Source organism: Zonotrichia leucophrys, chromosome 3 (genome assembly GCF_028769735.1).
Source record: "Zonotrichia leucophrys gambelii isolate GWCS_2022_RI chromosome 3, RI_Zleu_2.0, whole genome shotgun sequence".
Classification (NCBI taxonomy): Eukaryota; Metazoa; Chordata; class Aves; order Passeriformes; family Passerellidae; genus Zonotrichia; species Zonotrichia leucophrys.
The window spans coordinates 57648311-57666920 of NC_088172.1; the positions used below are offsets into that span (position 1 = coordinate 57648311).

At 37.5% G+C, this 18610-nt stretch overlaps 1 protein-coding gene across 6 annotated transcripts in view; it reads left to right on the forward strand.

Annotated features, from left to right (window-relative positions):
• Window positions 1–18610, forward strand: part of UTRN (utrophin) — a 341485-nt gene that overhangs the window by 227702 nt on the left and 95173 nt on the right. For all 6 annotated transcript variants that reach the window (XM_064708388.1, XM_064708386.1, XM_064708389.1 and 3 more), the window contains one exon: window positions 2647–2803. In XM_064708388.1, the coding sequence (XP_064564458.1) occupies window positions 2647–2803 (157 nt within the window). The remainder of the gene's footprint in view (window positions 1–2646; window positions 2804–18610) is intronic.

The following is an 18610-nucleotide window of genomic DNA, read 5'->3' on the forward strand; positions in this document are numbered from 1 at the left end:
ACAAACACCTGAAGCTTTCTTTGCAGGTTGTTTATCAATGAAGTACCAACCAAAGCTAAGGCCAGTAATCCCGAGAGAGAGAACAGTAAAGCCCAAGAAACATTTCAGAACTTCTGCATAATTTATCTTCTCTTTCTGATAATGTCTGTATGACAAATATAAACATGATACTAAAACTTTACACTGAATTGCAATTTAAAGCATATCTTGACTCTCTTGCTCCTGTGCAGCATTTGCTTTGAATGGGATTTACTGAATGTGTTTCTTTGCTCCCCAGGAGAATTGAATGCTTGTGTCTGCTTTTCGGCTGCTGCATCTTACTTTCACTTTCAGTATTGCTTTTGATAAGATTAAGAGGATAGTATTCTGGAAAAATCCAGGCTGATGTGATGAGTTTTTCCCTGTTTATTTTTTTCCCTTTTTAATGTCTTTCTTTGGGAGGTTTAAGTCACTTTGTACTTGGTGAAAAATTTTGAAGTCCCTGCTGGTGTAGCCATTTCCTCTCCAACCCTTACTGCTCTACCTCTGCAGGATTAACTTGCACTGGACTTTGAAACCATGTGCTTGCTAGTGTTATTTTTGGTATTGACATTAATTTGGCATGCACACAAGTACTTAGTGGTAAATTACAATGCATTTTATCCTGTAATATATGCAATATCATTCCCATTTATATCAGATTAGTTATTTTACTATGAATATTATTGCATTGTATGTTACAAAGTGGTGAATCACCCTTAAATTGTCCTTTATCTAGTTTAAAACAGGAGTTTTTCCCCTCCTTACAAAGCTCCAATTTATTTTGCATACAAGAATTCCACCAAATAACTAGAGCAGAATCTTGAAGCCTCAGAGAGTGCCAGTTTTGAGAGGTGAGAGCTGCTTATATATGCTAGAAACAGTAATATGTCATTATGAATAGAGATTTCACTATCAAATGTACAGAAAGCTATAAATCTGAACATTTTAATTGCAGTTGCTACTGGAAGTTCTCAAAGATATAGATATACTTTTTTTAGCAAACGGAGGCTAATAGCAACACTGTTAAGTTCAAATGTGGATTGCCTTGGCTTAGATGAGAGGGCAATGTGTCTCCTCTGCCTGATGAGTAAGAAGTATAACTCTTTTCATTTCAAGAAAGAAGGGCCAGTTCTGAGTACCTGAAGAAATATCAGGAGAGTGGAGACAATGCATTCCACTCAGAAGCTGCTGGCCTGCACACCAAGGCCAGCACAACTTGCTTGTGCTTCAGTGCATGGTGGGATGCTGACTCTGCATTTAGGCCTGACCTGCTAGCAGCTCATTGCAATTCAGTGTTGAGATAAAGGTATCAGTGAGAGCAATAAGGGACAATAGAAACCATAACACACAAAACTGTAGGCAATAAAATGTCACTTGTAGCAACTACTTCAGTTTCATATTTTTTCCCAAGTAGTTACTCTCCTTCACAGGAGTGAAGAATAGATTCCTCTTCCTAAAGGTACTTTGTTTATCCTTTTCAGAAATATGGATTTTTTTTTTCTTTGTATTTCCCTCCTTATATTCTCTAACTTGACTGCTTTCTTGTTTCATCTAGTATTGGTGGGAGATCTCAGTATGGCCAAACTTAAGCTTGTGTTGGATTTAACCTTGTAGCACATAATCCCTTCAATCCCAATGCTGTTGTATCAGCCGCAAACATTCACTCTAATGTCATTTGAAATGATAATGCAAGCTAGGTGAAAATTTCTAGGTGTGATTCTCAGAGAATCAGAAATAAAAAGATAGCCAACAGTGTGCAAAATAGGAAAGGGAATAGAGTTTACTTCATTCATCATTCAGAAGCAGGGAGAAACTTGCAGAACTGGTGTCAGACTACACTGAGAATCATTCAGCTCTACTCCCCCATCTGTGTGAAGAAAGAAACTTTTTTTTTGCTGATATAAATCCAGATACATGCTGATCTTGAATGATAGCATAAGAAAGAATGACTGCAGTAAAAGAGGGGTAGCTGGTCCATTTTGAAGATTTCTATGCATCTTTTTGGCACTGCAGGGAGAAGACACTGAATCTCAAGGTATTTCTGAAAATTATTATTAAAGAAAAAGATATTGTAGAGTTTGATTTATTTGTCAGTGAAAGTGAGGAAAAGATTCACTGTATTAATAGTCTAATAACTCAACATCGATGAGAGATGATTTATTAAGTAACCATGTGTCACTGACTGATATGTTCAGCAGCACAGGCAATTTGCTATTGATAACTACTGGTAGAACACACTGGATTTTGCTTCTGGACAGTCAAGGTCCTGGCATAAAAGAGTTCAGGTTTGCAGTGCTTTAGCTCACAAAATGATGTTTGTGCGTGTTGCACAACAGTGGGGGAGTCACTACAAAACACAGGAATTTTTTATGTTGCTTAGACATGCAATGTTCAAGGTTTTAGACAAGTTACAGCACCAGGGACATATTTGTCTGTGTTTCTCCTTTGCTTATTTTGATTTGGTGTGCAAAGTGTTCTGAAATAATGGGGTTTTTTTTAACACAAAGTTGCTTTGTAATTAAGCACTTGAAACAGTCTCATCTTAGTGATGGAGTAATTTTGTTTGTTTTCCCAAGCTGGTTTTGCCATTCAGGGCTTTAAAGATGCTGTTATACTGTATCACAGGGCTCACTTGGAGGCCAGTGCAGAGAAATGGAACAGATTACTGACATCCCTGGAAGAGTTAATCAAATGGCTGAATGCAAAAGATGAAGAACTGAAAAAACAAATGCCTGTTGGAGGGGATGTTCCAACCTTACAGCAGCAGTATGACCACTGCAAAGTAAGTTGCTTAAGTTTTATAGATATGCTACTGCGAATTATAGAATGAAGCAAATTTTTGTATGGGAGAAATGATGAATGCTTCCTAGTGACTTACCTCTACAAAAAAGTTCTAGCTCTCCGCCCATTTTGCTTACCACCTTGCCTATTAAGGCACAACTAAAATACACTATAAAATTTTATCTAAACAATTTTTGAGGCATATGTTCAGTCTAAACACTTTTTCTTTACTGTTCCTTGATATTTTTGTAATTCTGATAGGTGAAGCTGTTATTTTAGTCTAAAAGTTAAGGAAGGCATGCAAAAGTAAGAAGTGACCAAGAGTCATGAAAGCCAAGATGAATGTAAATTCAGTAAAACTATGAACAGTGCCCTTCTATGTGTTATTAAACTCAACAGTGATAGCAGCCCCCTACCCATGCACATTTACACTGCAAAGGTGACTCAAAACTATTTTAGAGAGCTAAAGTTTTTTCTCTGTGTTGTACTGTTGTAACTATAGCATGCTGTTCTAGCTTTCTGGTTTTGCTTGTCCTGTTCTGGTTTGTATGTGACAGGCTATTAATTCCTGAATAGTTCTCGACAGTAAAATAGTCGCTTGCATCTGCATTTCTTCATTCATGTGGCATGTGGAGTCTGTCTTGCCAACTCTGATCAGTAATCAAGTGAAGATGGTTTTGCCAATGGAAAAATTCAATCTAGTAAAGCTGGTTCCATCTCATTTGTTGATCTGTATGGTGTAAAGAGAGAAAGAGAACAATGCAACATTATATAGCTAATTACATGATAAATATGTTCCATTCTGCCAGCTACACTGGTGTCTTTTCTGCTGCAGTGTTTGGCAAGGGCAAAATTTAAGTTTGGAAGAACTTACTAATACAGAAATACTTGGAATACCGTGGGGAAGTACAGAAAATGTGGCCTGTCATGAGCAGCACTTTTGCATCTTCACTCCAAAATAGAAGTGCTTAAGGAAATCTGCATACGTTTCTTCTTAATTTAGTCTTTTAAAGTAAATTTATTAGCATAAACTCAGGAACTTTGTTACTTGAGAGTTCATGTCTTCCTAATCCACTTAAAGCATCAGGCTCTGTTTGTAGGCACATCTGCTGTGATTCTTTTTCTAATGATCAAATGGTATATTATAGTGTATTTATTGCCAAAGAGCAATAAAAGGCTGAAACAGAGCCAAATATGATTTTGAAGGAGGTCAGTGGAAGGTGGTAGACCACTACAGGTTGTTTTCTAAAGGCTTGTTTGTGTCTTGTGGAGATTACAGTATGTGCATGATAGTAGCAAATAGTACTAGTAAGTGCCTCTCATCTGAAGAACTCAAATTGATTTATAAAACTGGGGCTTTATTCTGAAGTGGAAAAGTTTAGTAGTAATGGTGCTGGATGGCTGATTTGGACCACTAGGGCACTGCAGCATTATGAAGGAGAGAGTACCTCTGGGCTGCTTAATCCTTCCCTTATGCTTAAAGAGTAACTGATATTTTGTTAGGTGTCAAGGTTAAGACTCTCGTGAGTTTATCCGGGAGCTTTTGGAGATTATTCTTTCATTTTTCAAAAAGGCAATTTTCTTGCAATGTCACAGTGAGTATTGGATATAGTTGCCTGAGTCAAGTATTTAATATGAACTGCATTAATGGTCTGCAACAGCATGAAGTCAAAGCCATCCTGAGTATCGCTTTATTTTTTATATACCTATGCCAGCAAAAGCACTGTATACACTTGCAGGTATTTCTTAGTTGATGTTTGGATGACTATTTCCAAACAGTTATTTTGTTAGGGAAATCGGGAGATTCCCATATATCTTGTAATGATACTGTGTATACCAAATACCAATTATTAGCAGACAGCATTTCACATTCTGTTGAAGTGTTGCTTATTAGCTACTGCCAGAGGAGGGGAGCTGAACCACAGCTGTCTACTGGTTTGATTCTCATGGCAATGCTTCACTGCTGCTTTTTAGCAGGAGCTGTTCATTCCTTGCTGAAGCTGCAGTTTACTAATAATAAACTTGATCAAGTTGAAAAGTTGTGGGTTTTTTTCAGAAAGAAAGTGAAAAATGAAGGAGTGAAAAAAAAAAACCCAACCAAAAGCTGACAAAATAAAACCCCAAAGTCTCTAGAAGTCGTTCCGCTTCCTCAGCAAAGTTAAGTGATTGATTGATGTAGTTAGGATGCTGGATGAAGTGTCCAGGAAGACACTTGGCTGAGGAGCACAAGTTTTATTCCTGTAATAATTTTTTCTCTTCAAAAGATTATGCCAAAACTGCCCTTTCAGTGGATTTTTTGTAAACTTTCTATAATTCCATGTTGTCAGTTGCTCTCTGCCTTGTAGTGTGGGTATTTCTGGCTGGTGTCATTTGCTTTGCTGTTAAGGTGTTCATTTGGAATTTCCTGTTAAGCTGGGAGTTTTCAATGTTTAAGGTGTAGCTGTGTCAGATGAATATTGCAGAGATATGACTTGATTTCCCTAGCTCCGAAGGATACTACCTTGATTCCACTTCTCATCACCAGCTGTCCTGGTACTTTTTAAAATGTTTCTTTGCCCATGCTTCTTCAAGCATTAAACCTCCTGAACATTTCATTTTTAAGATTTACCTTTGATCAAAGGGGTTTTTTATGATCCCTTGTTGAGTTTCTGCAGCAGCACATCAGCTAATCTTGAAAAGGTTCTCCCAGGTCTGTTTGTGTGCCTCTGCTCTCCTCTTTCCTTTAGTTTCATACCTAAATGTAGATTTGAAGTTGTCTTGATGCAAATTGAGCAGTTCAATACCTCACTTTATCTCCACTACTCTGTGACCCATTTTCTCCATTTTTCAACTTGCTTGCCTGGTCATGTCCTTGCTGGCACTTCAAAATCTGAGTGGTAAAATAGTGGCTCAGCTCTGTAAGATGTGCCCTCATGATAGTCCCATCTCCTTTGCTTTATTTTTCTGAGTTCTGTTGTATTAGCATTACTTTTTGCCTCTAGTTACTCAATAATTGTTGTTTTTTTAACCTACTTTTTTCCCCCTCAGGTACAGGGAATGAATTCTTTGCTTCAACTTAATGGCACTAATTCTATAGACCTCTGTTAGTGTCTCCCTCCCTCAGTGCTTGGCTTCAGCAGTGCTAGATAGATAAGTACAGTATTATGTGACAGTTTGGGTTGGCTCACATTGTTTGGGTGCTACTGAGATCTGTTTGGACAGGAGGAAATAAATGGTTTGCTGTTTGATTTTAAACTTGTTTTTGTTTTGGGTATCTCTTATTCTCCTGTGTTTTAAAAGCAAACATTCCACAGAGCACTGTTAGTAGGTTGAATTAGGGCTACAGATTTAGCCTATATTTCCCAGCTTAACAGAAATCTTTCAGGATGTGGCAAATATTTATAATTTTTTTTCTGTTTTTCTATGTTGTTCAGCTAAACTTCCATCAGCTGGAAGTTCATCACATACTAAATGCTGAGTCTATCAATAAGCACATCCAGTCTGGGTGTTGAGTGTTGCTCTGTGTGTTGCAGGGGCAGGGCAAAAGGAAATTTAAACAATGGTGCATGAATTTCCTATTTTGATTATTCGCAAAAGTTCTTCGTCTTTAGAAGAGGGGTTGTGGAACAAGAAATCCTAAGAATACTGGAAGATTTGGGACGCTGAGAAGTTTAAAAGTACTTGAGCTGAAAAGTTGTTCAAACAGAGTGTACTTACAGCTGAGTCTATATTCACACTCCAGAAGTGTGGGACACAGAGAACGGTTTATAGGGAAAAGAAACCGAAGGCACTTACCCTTTCAGAGTTTATTGCCTTTTTTTTCGCCCAAAATTTTACTTTCTCACTGTTGCTAGTTCTTAGCAGCAGCTCATGTTTCCCTTTCATTCTGTTCTTTACCAGTCTTCCATGTAAATATTTATTTAGGGTTTTAATGTGTGTGATGCAAATTTTGGTCAGCTGCATAGACCAAGAACAAAACCCCACACCAGCTCATCAAAACTGAAAAACCAGAATCACCATCCCAAGCCTGTTCTTCCCAGACTCTATCCCTCGAAAATCCACTCCTACTTGCATATTATAGTATGCCAGAAAAGAAAATCTGCAGCATTACAATGAAAAATTAGTGGAATCGCTGGTTTTGTGCTTGTGCAAGTACCTAGGGTCACACGTATGTACAAGAGGAGGCAGCACAGATACTGACACCTTGTTCTTTGGAGATACACTGGGACCTTTATGTATCTCATTTTTCTACTGAAAGAGTTTCTGACTGTAGCTTTTTGAAAGTATGCTTTTGCTAAAATACAAAGAGTCCCTAAAAGCTATAAATCAGTGTGGTTTAGATTCCAGAGAGAGAACCAGGACGTTTCAAATTAAGCAGAAATGGGTACCCTCTTGCATAAATCCTGTTGGCATGTGTCTGCATAAATGAGCAAATGTCTAGCTATTGCTAAATAATGTATGTATCTTGGATCAAAGAGATGCTTCACTTAGCTTCATTTGAGCTCAGAATGAATTGGCAAAGGACCTGTGAATGTTTGATTGATAATTTTATATCTATGGATAGGTCATTAATATTTTAGATACTCTTCAAACTTTTTGGGTTGCTGTCTCTGTATTTCATGTTTCAGACTTTGTTTTGTTACAGTAATCAAATAATGAAAGTTGTAGTATTTCCGTCTGTTTTACTCAGCTGTTTTCACTTAATCAAAGGTGTTAGCATAGCCAACTGGAAGCTACTTTCTCTGTTGTTATCCCTTCAGGGTGCCTGTAATTCTGTTATTCTCTTAGACAGTGGCAAGAGTCTGTGAGGAAAAAAATCTATTTCTAGCCTTAAACTTTTCTTTGCTCTTTCAGTTTGCCTGTCTGACTTTGGGCAATGGGCTTCTTCTTAAATTACTTCCTACCTAATTATTCTACATTTGTTTTTCTGGTATATTTTCTGTATTAAAATCTGCTTCCATGTTGGGAATTGCTAAATCCAAGAATGAAAACAGAAACATTAAAGTATTGGTGCTGCTTTAGGCTATACTCTTAATATACTCTTAAGTATAGAAAAAGCTTTATTAGTTGTTACTCATTTCATCACATAAGACACAAAGTACACAAAGTCTCTGCTGCTTAGAGGTGGTCTGCTAAATTGGTTGATCAGTTAATGGGTAGTTGCTAAAACATTAATTTTGAATACAGTGTGAGCTATGAAAGGAGAATTAAGTGGTCCATGGTTGGAAGTGGAAAAGCAATACAGCTTCTTGCTTAGAGGAAGAGCTGCAACTTGGTGTGATGGAGAAGGATGTGATGGAAGCAGGAGCTTGAGCAAGATGTACCACGCTTCTCTGAAGTGGCTCTTTAAAGTCAGGATGTGATTTCTATGTGCTCTAGCGAGGAGAATAGCAGCCTTCCCAATAGTCTATCAGCATTACTGAGGGGTGTGAGAACTCCTTAAGTAAACTTTTAGGGGATAAGAGTTTTTTAAGAACTCTTGAAATTTCGCATATTTGAGAGTCCTGAATGTTGATTATTGGTGAAAAAAAATCTATTGTACTACACTGAAAGTAGGTACTGCTCAAGGACAGTGCAACTCATTAATCTTTAACTGAGACTTTTCTTTGTGGTGTGTTTAGGAGGAAGAAGTGGAAATTGTGGGTGGGAATATTTTGTTACAGGAGAGGAAGAGTGTAGTTAATGTTTGAAGTTAAATGAGGATTCTCAAGTGGACAGACATATGTCCATTGCTCACTAAGGATTTACTTAAACTGATTTGTGCACTACATGACTGATTCAGGTGTGTGTCACTGCTCTCCTGGGCTTTTTCTCCAGAAGAATGATGTGCAAACAAAAGCATGGGACAAAGAATGAAATGTTAAATTAGGATGCCGGTGCAGTGTATTTTTAACTTTGACGAAAAATAGTTTCTCCTGGCTGTATTTCATCTTGTTCCCAGAAGTGTGGTCGTCTTGCGATAAGTCAGGAAAGTTACAATAGATCAGTACTTAAAATAATAAATAACCTGGATAATAAAAGAACAAATTATTCTGTCACTAATGCAGAGTAAAGCAGGTTATCTTACTGTGGGAAAAAACAATTCATAGACACTTTTCCAGTACAATAAGTGAAACATTTCTGTGGGGTTGCCTTTTTCATAATATCATTTTGATGTATATAGCTCATGCTGCTCTTTCCTGAGGAATCATTGTCTCATTTGTTTTAATGAAAGACTCCCACATAAATTTTTAGGACCTCACTGAGTCTTTTTCACACCACTGAATAAAGGAAGATTTGTAGATATCCTCAAATACTTATGAGGTCATTCTGACATTGCTGTGGAGGAGAATGCTTGTGTCATAAATTAGGCTTACATTGCAGAAGCAACACAGCAATCAGCCTTTCACTTTGTCCTTAAAAGACTGCCTGTTTCTGTGGTATCTTTTTATTTCACCTCACAAAAGACCATCTAGCTCCATCACTGTTAGGAGTAGCCCGTCTACAACTAATGACATCTTGTAACATCTTGATGCACTGGAATGTAGCAGACATCTGTTTCTGTCCTGTGTCTTGTGGCTGGCTGTGGCCTGACCTTCAGGGGTGAGCCATGAGCACAGCCAGGAAAGGTGATGGAGCACAAGCACATTGGTGACTGATTTTTAATCTCCACCCATAAGACAGGCACTTTGTTCTCTTAGCTACATGTGTTGTTCATCTTGCTGTGTTCTTCTGACTCTGCTATATCCCTCGAGAACTAAAGTGACTGCTATTGCATGTGATACTTAGGATGAAGTTGCACCAATGCAATGTTTGACACTGTAATACAACCGTGGCATTTTTTGTCATTTCTGAGGATGCTCAATATTTTGTTGGCTATTTCTAGGTAAGTGGCATATTAACCAAATTATTTCTGCGACCTGGCAATGAAATTCCAAAGACCTTTTCTCCTAAGCTGTAACTGCTCAGAAAAATGCTCATGGATTTAAATTTGTGTCTGTTTTTTCCTAAGATCAGTTGGTATTTCAATTGCATTTAAAAATGCTGGGTACCTCCTGAAACCTAGGGATGATATGTCACCAGATGAACTGCCTCCCTGGATCCCAGAGATGGGATGGTATAAGGAAATGAGACAGGACATTTCTCTGAATGCAAATATTGTTTTTTGCTGAGGTCTGTTTTTCCAAAGGCAGAGAGCCAGGAAAAAACACTGGCACAGTCACAGTGAATCTGTTTTTTCAACTGGAGAGTGCTGCTAGAGGGCCGCAATAATACAGGGTCCACTGCCATATTTTTTTCAGATGCTTTCATAGCCTGTATTAGAGATGAAAACTGTTTGTCCTGCTCATACCTTTCTCATTTTGACACCAATTTGAGGTTCTTTCTGTATAGTCAATAAAACCAGCTCAGCTTTCCTTGAATTCTCTGTGGTCTGTTTTGATAAACTGGACCACTAAGAAGAAACTTACTCTGTTTACCAAGGCTGTTCACTTGTTGTTCAAGGGGTAGAGTGGAGCTTGTAGAGATTAATGCAAATCTTAAGAACCTTTTTTTATAACTGTCACTTTTCCATGTGAAATCTGTGCAAGCGCTGGAGAGATTTATTTTCTTTAGTCTTGTGTTCTTAGTGGGCAGAGTCCCCTATGCATCACTGTTTTGGAGAAACTGAACAGATACATTAGTTTATGATGCACTGCTTAAATATGCAGTAAGAGAGAGGCAGTTACCACTTTTAAATCCTCCTGAAACTTACTGCATTTGCAGACAGGGACTGGTGAAGAAACTTTTTCTGTTAAGAGCATCTTAATCTAGATCCTGCTTCTTGCTGCTGGAGGCAGGCTCTTTAGGGAAGAAGAATATTTATTCCAGTTAACTCCTGAACTCAAGGATCCTCAATCCCTTGTTATTACTGTCAGTAATCCACCCTAGGAAGATCAGCAATAAATTGGAAAATTTGTGTTTCCATGACAGCCACCCACTCCGGTTTTCATGCAGATTCTAGAGACTGAAGGCTACGTTTCAAAATAGGGGAGGGGATGGACTTCTGCTTTTTCTTACACTTTTCTGTTAGTTTTCCCATTTCGGTTTTGTTGCACTTTTAGAATGCAAGGGTAGGTATTGGTTTAATGGGCAAGGTAATGTCACAGGAGGTATTTTGTTCTGTTTTGTTTTCTTTCCAAGAACTCTTAACCATAGCTAATACTTGTTCCTAGACAGTTACCACACATCTGTATCTTCTGACCTGGGTTTCAGTGAAATTCTCTCTTCCAGGGTGGTTAGTCTGTGGGGCTGGGAAATTGCTAGGAGTGTTACTAGAAGCGGTTTTCTTCTCTGAAGTTTTGGTCTTTCAGCGTGGATGCCAAAGGGTGCTAAACCGAAAATGATGCTTAAAGATTTGAATCTTTCTTTTTAGGGAAGCTGCTGGAGGTTATGTTTTTGCTAGCAGGTGTTTCCTTCAAAGTGAATTCAGTGCTGTGCTTCAGAAAGGTGTTATATTGGGTCTAGAGTTCCCACTCCCACACCTTGAGGTGCTAGAGGTCCTTACTACTTACAGACTGATCCAGAGTTAGTTGTTTTGGGAGAAAGATGGAGGTTTTTTTCTTTTAATCAGATTTGGAACCTGAATGGTGCCTTTTTGGAATCTCATCTTGTGAGGCTGGTAACATGATTCCTTTCCTTGTGCCATTTAAAGTATCGTCAGTAGTTCTCAACATCAGAAGACTTGGGGTACCCTGAGCTTCAGCATTAAGGTACAATTCCTCCATGTATTGCTGTGCCTGGTAGGTCTGCAGTGTCTCCAGTAATTTCTTAGAGTTACTGGGATTACTTTGTTTTAGTCAGTAGATTACAGAATTTTATAAGCATGGTGTAATTAAGATAGAAAATATTTGCTTGACAAAGTGGCTGTTGGTTGTGTAGGTTACATTCCTTTTGGTTTATGTCTTGGCTTTGGGGTGGCTCTTTAGGCACCTCTTTCTGGAAGGAATGGTGTGTTGTCCTCACACTTTTACTACTAATGAGTTATTTTACGTGCTTAGTTGGTCACCTTGTAATTTATTCCCCTATAATGTGTGAGGACACTTTAAAAGCATCCTGTACAAAACCTAAGTTTTCTCAAGGGTCCTTTCTATCTTGTTGCTTAATGACAATGGAGCATTATGTCAGTGCTAGTAGTGAAGCTACTGTGTCCTAAAGTGGTTTCAAGCACTATATATTAACTGGACATCAAACTTGGTAGCCTGCTCTGCTAAATAGACAATACAAATGCAGCAGCTTCTGTGACATGAACAGACTGATTCTGCAGTGAATGAAGATTAGCATTAACTCTAGTTTTTGATAGTCTGAGATGCTGTGCTATTACTGACACATGACTGTGCTGTTAGGTGGCTGCTGTAGGTTATTCCTGTGATGCCTCAGGTTTTAGCTTTTATATTTTTCAGATTCTGTACTGCTTTAGTGTGTAGTTCTGAGCTTCATATTAAACGATGATGAGCTTTCTTCACAGAGTAGCTAGACAATTTCTTCTCTAGTTGGGACCAAGGAAAGCCAATCCAAATTTCAGGCCCAAGTGCATAAACAGTGTAGACTGAAGAGAGAAAAATAAGAAGGATGGAACTTCATCAGCTAAAGCTATAACTGGACAATTAACTCCAATATGTGAATGACCCAGAACTTATAAAGGTGAGAACCCTCATGACCGGTCATCCATTTTGTGACCATTTTGGGTTCATCTTGGATGCAGCCCTGGCTGAGGTCTTGTACTGCCCAAGGTGTATCCGTTGAGGCCTTCTAATAAATACCTACTTTAACTCAGTTTAGCCTCTGTTCTAGGTCAGCCTTCACAAGGCATCACCTATATCCTGTTCCTTGCAGGACAGATTCTGAGGGGGTGTGGGAAGCTGAGTAGTTCTTCTGAATTTCTAGCCACCTGGAGCTGTTCCTTAAATGAACAGGCATAGCCTGTAGTGAGAGAGAACATTTCAAAGATGTTCTCAAAGAACTTAATAGTTGCTGCTAATGGTAATTCATGTATTTTATAATAAGATTTTAATCTTTTAGACCTTTCTTGTTAAATGAATGTGTAAATCTAGAGAAAAAATCTCTGTGCCGATGTTTGATGGTATAACACAATATACCAATGATTTCACAGTCGGTTTTATAATATTGTTGTCAGCAATTTTGTGTTTGCAAGCAATATTTAGAAGCTTAAGAGAGAGTAGACCAAAGCCATAAATCATTAAAATGTTCTGATACATTTATTTTCCCTTTTGTTTGAAGTCAGACTGAATTTTATGCATTCTATGTTACTAAGGAATTTTTAGTCTAAAAGTCCTAATATTGGCAACAGAATAGATTTTTAAAAAACCTGCAGACTTCCTCTCCCTTGAAACAGCTGGTTTGCAACTTACATGCTAGAAGAATTTTTAAAATATGAAGTAAAACATTGTGATTAATGAAAGGGTTATGCTGATAATTTTATAAACAGTCATTAAAAAATGCATACTTTATAACTGTGTGATTTACTTGGGTCTAAATTAAAATTTTCAGTACCAACAGAGGCTTGAATGATTGAATCCAATCATTACTTTTATTAGTATATTTTTCATTAAGTCAGTGTAACAGGTCAGCAAGAATTTAATATTAGCAGTAATAGAAGAGAGAATAGTAAATGAGATAGTTTTAAAGAAATTACTGGAACAAATACATCCTTTTTCTGTTATATATTACTGCATGTCATCCAAAATTTCTTTTCACCTTGTTCTAGATTTTATACAGTCTCTATTTATTTACCTTGGAATCAATCTGATATAAAGTCTTTTTTGTTTCTTTCTATTTTTAAAATAACAGCTATTTGTACATGTTCTCTTTTTTGGTTCCATCTTCTTTTTGAGTGATGGATCTGCCTCAGAAGAGAGATGCTAGAATTTTGTGTAAGCATTCACTACCTTGAAGGGATAAGGTTCAAGCCAGGGAAGAAACCCTCCAACAGAACAAAATGTTGATAGGGCAACATTTTGATGCCCTGAAAGGAGAGAGAAGATTAATTGTGAAAATATTTTTATCATCAAATAAATGCAAGGGAGGGAGGAGGGTGTAAATTTTAGGTAAATTTCAATGGTATCTGCTAATTTTATCCTGTGCACATGATTTTTGCATCTCAAGTGTTGTAGCAGAGAGATACTGAGCAGTACCTGATGCTGACATCAGTGCTGTGGTCAGCGCCTCCCCTCACATCCCTGGGCAGGAGGGCTTTCAGGAGCCTCAGTCCTTGCTACAGGAACAATTCCCAGGCTTAGACTGAAACATAGACTATTACAAAACAGCCACACTTGATTGAAATTGCTCCTTTTCAATAGGTCAGCCTCATTTGGGATGATTTGCTGATGATCTTGTATTCTTCTGTATGATCATGCAGATAATGCCTTCTGACATTTCTGGCTGCTACAAGTTTCTTAGTCCAGTGAGCATGGGTGCTTGGCTGCAGTTTCTCAAACCCTTTTTTCACCTGTGTCTTCCTACTTATGCTTTGCATTGTGCTGGTGCAGCAGACCAGAAGAGAAAGAAGAAGTTATTATCTTAATGCTAGATCTATGAAGGAGTGGCTAGTGGTAAGCACAGCATATGAAACAAACAAACAAAATCCCATGGGTGTTGTAAAAACAAAGGTACTTTTATTGCTAGAGAGAAAACTAAACAGACACAGGTCAGATGTGAATCACATTATTAATACTGTTCTGGAAAAACAGCTTGGGTACCAAGATGATATGTGTGGCCTAAAAAATCTCAACATACTGCAAGTAAGCATACTTACTGCATTTTGTTTATACTTGCAGAAAAATGTGAAGAGATTTCTAAGAAAGCAATGGCTTAAGAGTTAAAAGCACTAAAGCTAATGCACCCTATTGCTAAATACAATGTAAATCAACTAAATATGAGAAATAAGTGAAATTCCTTTACTTTCTAAAAAATCTATATGGTGTACTCTTTTCACTGAGGTCTCTGGGGAAAGAGAGCAGTATATAGATGTCTTGCTGCATTTGCATGTATTCACCTTTATTTAAATGGTTTTAAATTAAGAATTTAAATTTATGGGAAATTGTTGCAATTGTGTTGAAGTATTCTTTGGCATTCAGTCACTAAAACCAATTCTAGTTTTTGGTTTTGAGACATTCCCTGTGTTCTGTGTTATTGTTTATACCTTCATTATTTTACTTATTGCTTTTCCTTTTCTCCATATCTTTACTAGGTAACTTTGCCTTGGCACAGAGCTTGTTTCTAAGTATTGAGGACTAAAAATAACAATTGGATTATATGGCTGGTTTGTTTTGTTTAGTTTTGTTTTTTATTTTTTATTTTTTTAATGAGAAATTGTTTGCGGTTTCAAATTCTGTTTCTAAAGAAAAAGAGATCCTGTTTAATACATGCTGGTTCTACTATATATAAAATATTACAATTCTTTGCCTGAAGAGCTACAAATAAAAAAGCTTGTCATACAGAGAAACAAAGCAGAGAAAGGAAATGAAGTGAGAGAATATGAGTAATAAGTCTGTCTTCTGATCTCTCTGATGTGTCCACCCTGTATTGGAAAGTATTCATGGAGCTGAGTTAAATAGCCCTGCTTCACAGAAGTATTCTTTTAAGTCCTGGTATCATTCCCTAATTGACTCCTAATCACTGTCAGTTATATTAAATTACTTTTTCCTCATCAGCAGAAAGCTGCTTTGTAGTCATCAAAAAAAAATGGCTTATGACAACTTTTGCAATAAGTTTCAGTAGGGCCTTTTTTCTTTTTTTCCAGGTTAACAGTCATTCTTATAGAATTATTTTTAGTCAAGGAATATGGTTTATGTGAACAGATATGGAAAGAACTTACCATGGGTAAAAATAAGGCAAAGTGTTGTCCTTACTGTCCATGGATATTTTGCAGAACTTTACCTGGATTATTTTAATTTCAATATTTTTCTACTGAGTGAAACCCCAAGGCATAATGTTAAAATCAAATAGCAAACTCAGTTGGAAAGGAGGAGGGCACAACCCTGTAACTGGAGGATGGAACTCTGTTTGAAAACACTGACAATTTTCAAGTGGGTCAAGTGGGTTTGCTCAGTGTTTTGTATTAATATACATACAGTGAATGCACAGCAGTATTTTAATTCTAATTTCTTATTGGTGAAATTGTCTGAAAGCAGCCTCTTGGGGTTTTTTGTGTGTTTTTTTGTTTGTTTTTTTTTTTTTTCCTTTTTTGCTTATCCTCTTAGTTGAATTTTCAGGTCCATCTGGATTTCCTGTTGCTTTTGAGATGTTGTTAGATCATCTATGCAAAGACTGATCAAGGCTGTTGTGTTGGGCAAGTTCAGTTTGCAGAGGCATAAATAGAACTAATAAAACAACACACACTATTTCTTATTGGGAAAAGTTTGCGTGCCCCCTGTTTGACAAGGAGCTTAAGCTCCCAGCAGAAATTTATTTATGTTTTTATTTATTAACTTATGTTCTGTGTGGCGCATGATGAGGGAAAATTCTCTGCTACTTGAAACAAACTCACACCTCCCACCAAAAAAAAAAATCCCACCCCACCACTGCTATGTTGTGATAGCTGCTGCATTGCTGCTGTGCCATGGAATATATAAAATATTATACTTGGCTTGCCTTTTTTGCCCTTTTTTTTTTTTTTTTTAATGCCGTTGGCCTTTACAAATATGGCATAGGTGCCAGGTTCTGTGTTTTCATGTTCCTCTAATTTCTGATGGCAGCTAGAATGAGTTGAAGGAGGTGACTTAAGCAGAAGGGAAAGTCATGTTGCCCTTAGGGTATTCCTTCCTCATGACTCTCTCATGAATGCCTGGAAAATTGTCTGAAGTAGAGTATTTCCTCTTTCAAACACTACTTATTTTTTTCAGTAATGGTTTTACAGTAATCTTTCTGTACTGAGCTGATGTTGGATATATTAGCACACAATCCAGAGACAGGAAATTTTGGAGAAGTGACCCAAAGCAGAGATCCAGCATATTCTGACATGTCACAGTAACAAACCGTGTGGTAACAGCTTTATAAAGTTGCTGTCGTTTTAGATAGTTTTGAAAGTGGGAAGCCATAGTGGAAGAGTTGAGAGCAAAAAGCTATGAGGGAGATTGAAGTAGACTGTGGTGAGGAAGACAGTTTGACTGTTTGGTGATTATTCGGTGTCTGTCTGGACCATTTCCTTCCAAAGAGAAACCAAAGTGACTGTTTCTAAGAAAGAGGAGTAATTAACATTGACAGGGTTTCTGCTTCTGAAAGGATTTCCAGTAGCAGTCCTCTCCCATGTTGTATGCATGCAGAACAGGAACACAAGAGTCAGCCTCAAATTGCAACTGGTCCCTAGCATTTTTTTCTGCTTCAATATTCAGCTGGGCACTGGTGCCTGTGCTTCCTCTTCCCTGAAGGAAATATTCTTCCCCTTACACAGTTTTCATACAAGAGAGGCTCCCTTGAGACTTTTTGCAGTGATCTGATTATTTATAATTTATAGGTGATGCTGTATAATACATATTTTTCTTGGGGATCACGATTCTTTGTCAGGGATGCTGATGTAGAGGAAACCTCTCAACTTGCTCACAAAGTGCATCCTATCTTTATATACTGAATGAATATTCATAGTGCTGCATATCACAAAGTTTCTCTTAAGTACACTGAGTTTGAACTGTAATTACTGAAAATCTTTCTCAAGACATCTGCATTAATACAGTAGGTACCATTTAACTGAGAGGTAGCTTATAATGCCAAACATATTTGACTTGTCCCATTGGTGTTTTTTTGAAGAAATGAAGAGGAATCTTAATAATACAAAATAAGCAAAAGGTGGCCTGAGTTGAACTATTCTCAACAACAATGCAGCAACCAACTTGTTAATGGTGGCATCAGTTCAGTTTGAAGCAAGAAATTAATGGTATTTCATCAGTGCTCAGCAATCACACAGCCTGAGCAAACCCAAGCCAGTTTGTTTGCTTACTGCTAAGGGTACAGGAAAATAGGCAGTGCTAACAGGATATTTGAGGGCTCTTGCTCAATTAAGTAATAAACCATGTAATGTGCAGCAGATGTTTTGTGTGTCTTGTGTCAGGCTGGAGGCGGTACATGTTTTGGATGCATAAACAGAATAATGCTTTTTTTTGTGTGTGTGTTCTTTATCCCTCCCCCTTTTTCTCTGAGTATTTTCTGACATAAAAAGCAGAAGTTATACTGGTTGAAACCCATAAAGGAAAGATGGAGTTTGATGCTGACAGTGTTTCCACCACAAACTCATTTGTTGGGTTTTATGCAACTGAGTATTAACTGTTATCCTAAGCTACCCAGTTATACACTGTGCAGTGCACAGTTACACAGTTTGAAGCTAATCAGAGTTAGCATTGAGGACACAAATTTCCTTTGCTTCTTCAAAGGAGGTAAAACTTTGAAGAGTGTGGATGAAAGTAACTTCTGTTCTGCAGACAGCTTTACAAAACAGTTTCATCTGAAATGGATCCTTTTTTTGATGGTATATTGTCTTGTCTTTAAGGTTGCTTTTTAGAGGATATAATGTTTTTAAATGTCTTTGAAATAGACTCAGTGCAGTGCTTTATTTGGCGTTGTACAGTGATCTTTTCCTGTGGGGTTTTTCAAGGGTTTTTTTGGCAGGCAGTTTAAAATATTATTTTATCTTTGCTGATTTTTTTCAGTCAGTCCCCCGTGTCTGGACACCAGTTCTTGTATACTTTAGATTAAAGGTTCTGGATTGTCCCTAAGTTACATAAAAGTAGTTGTTCTGTTTCTGACAGGAGCAGAGTCTGGTGACACAGGCAAAAGAAAAATGGTGCAACTACAGAGGGTT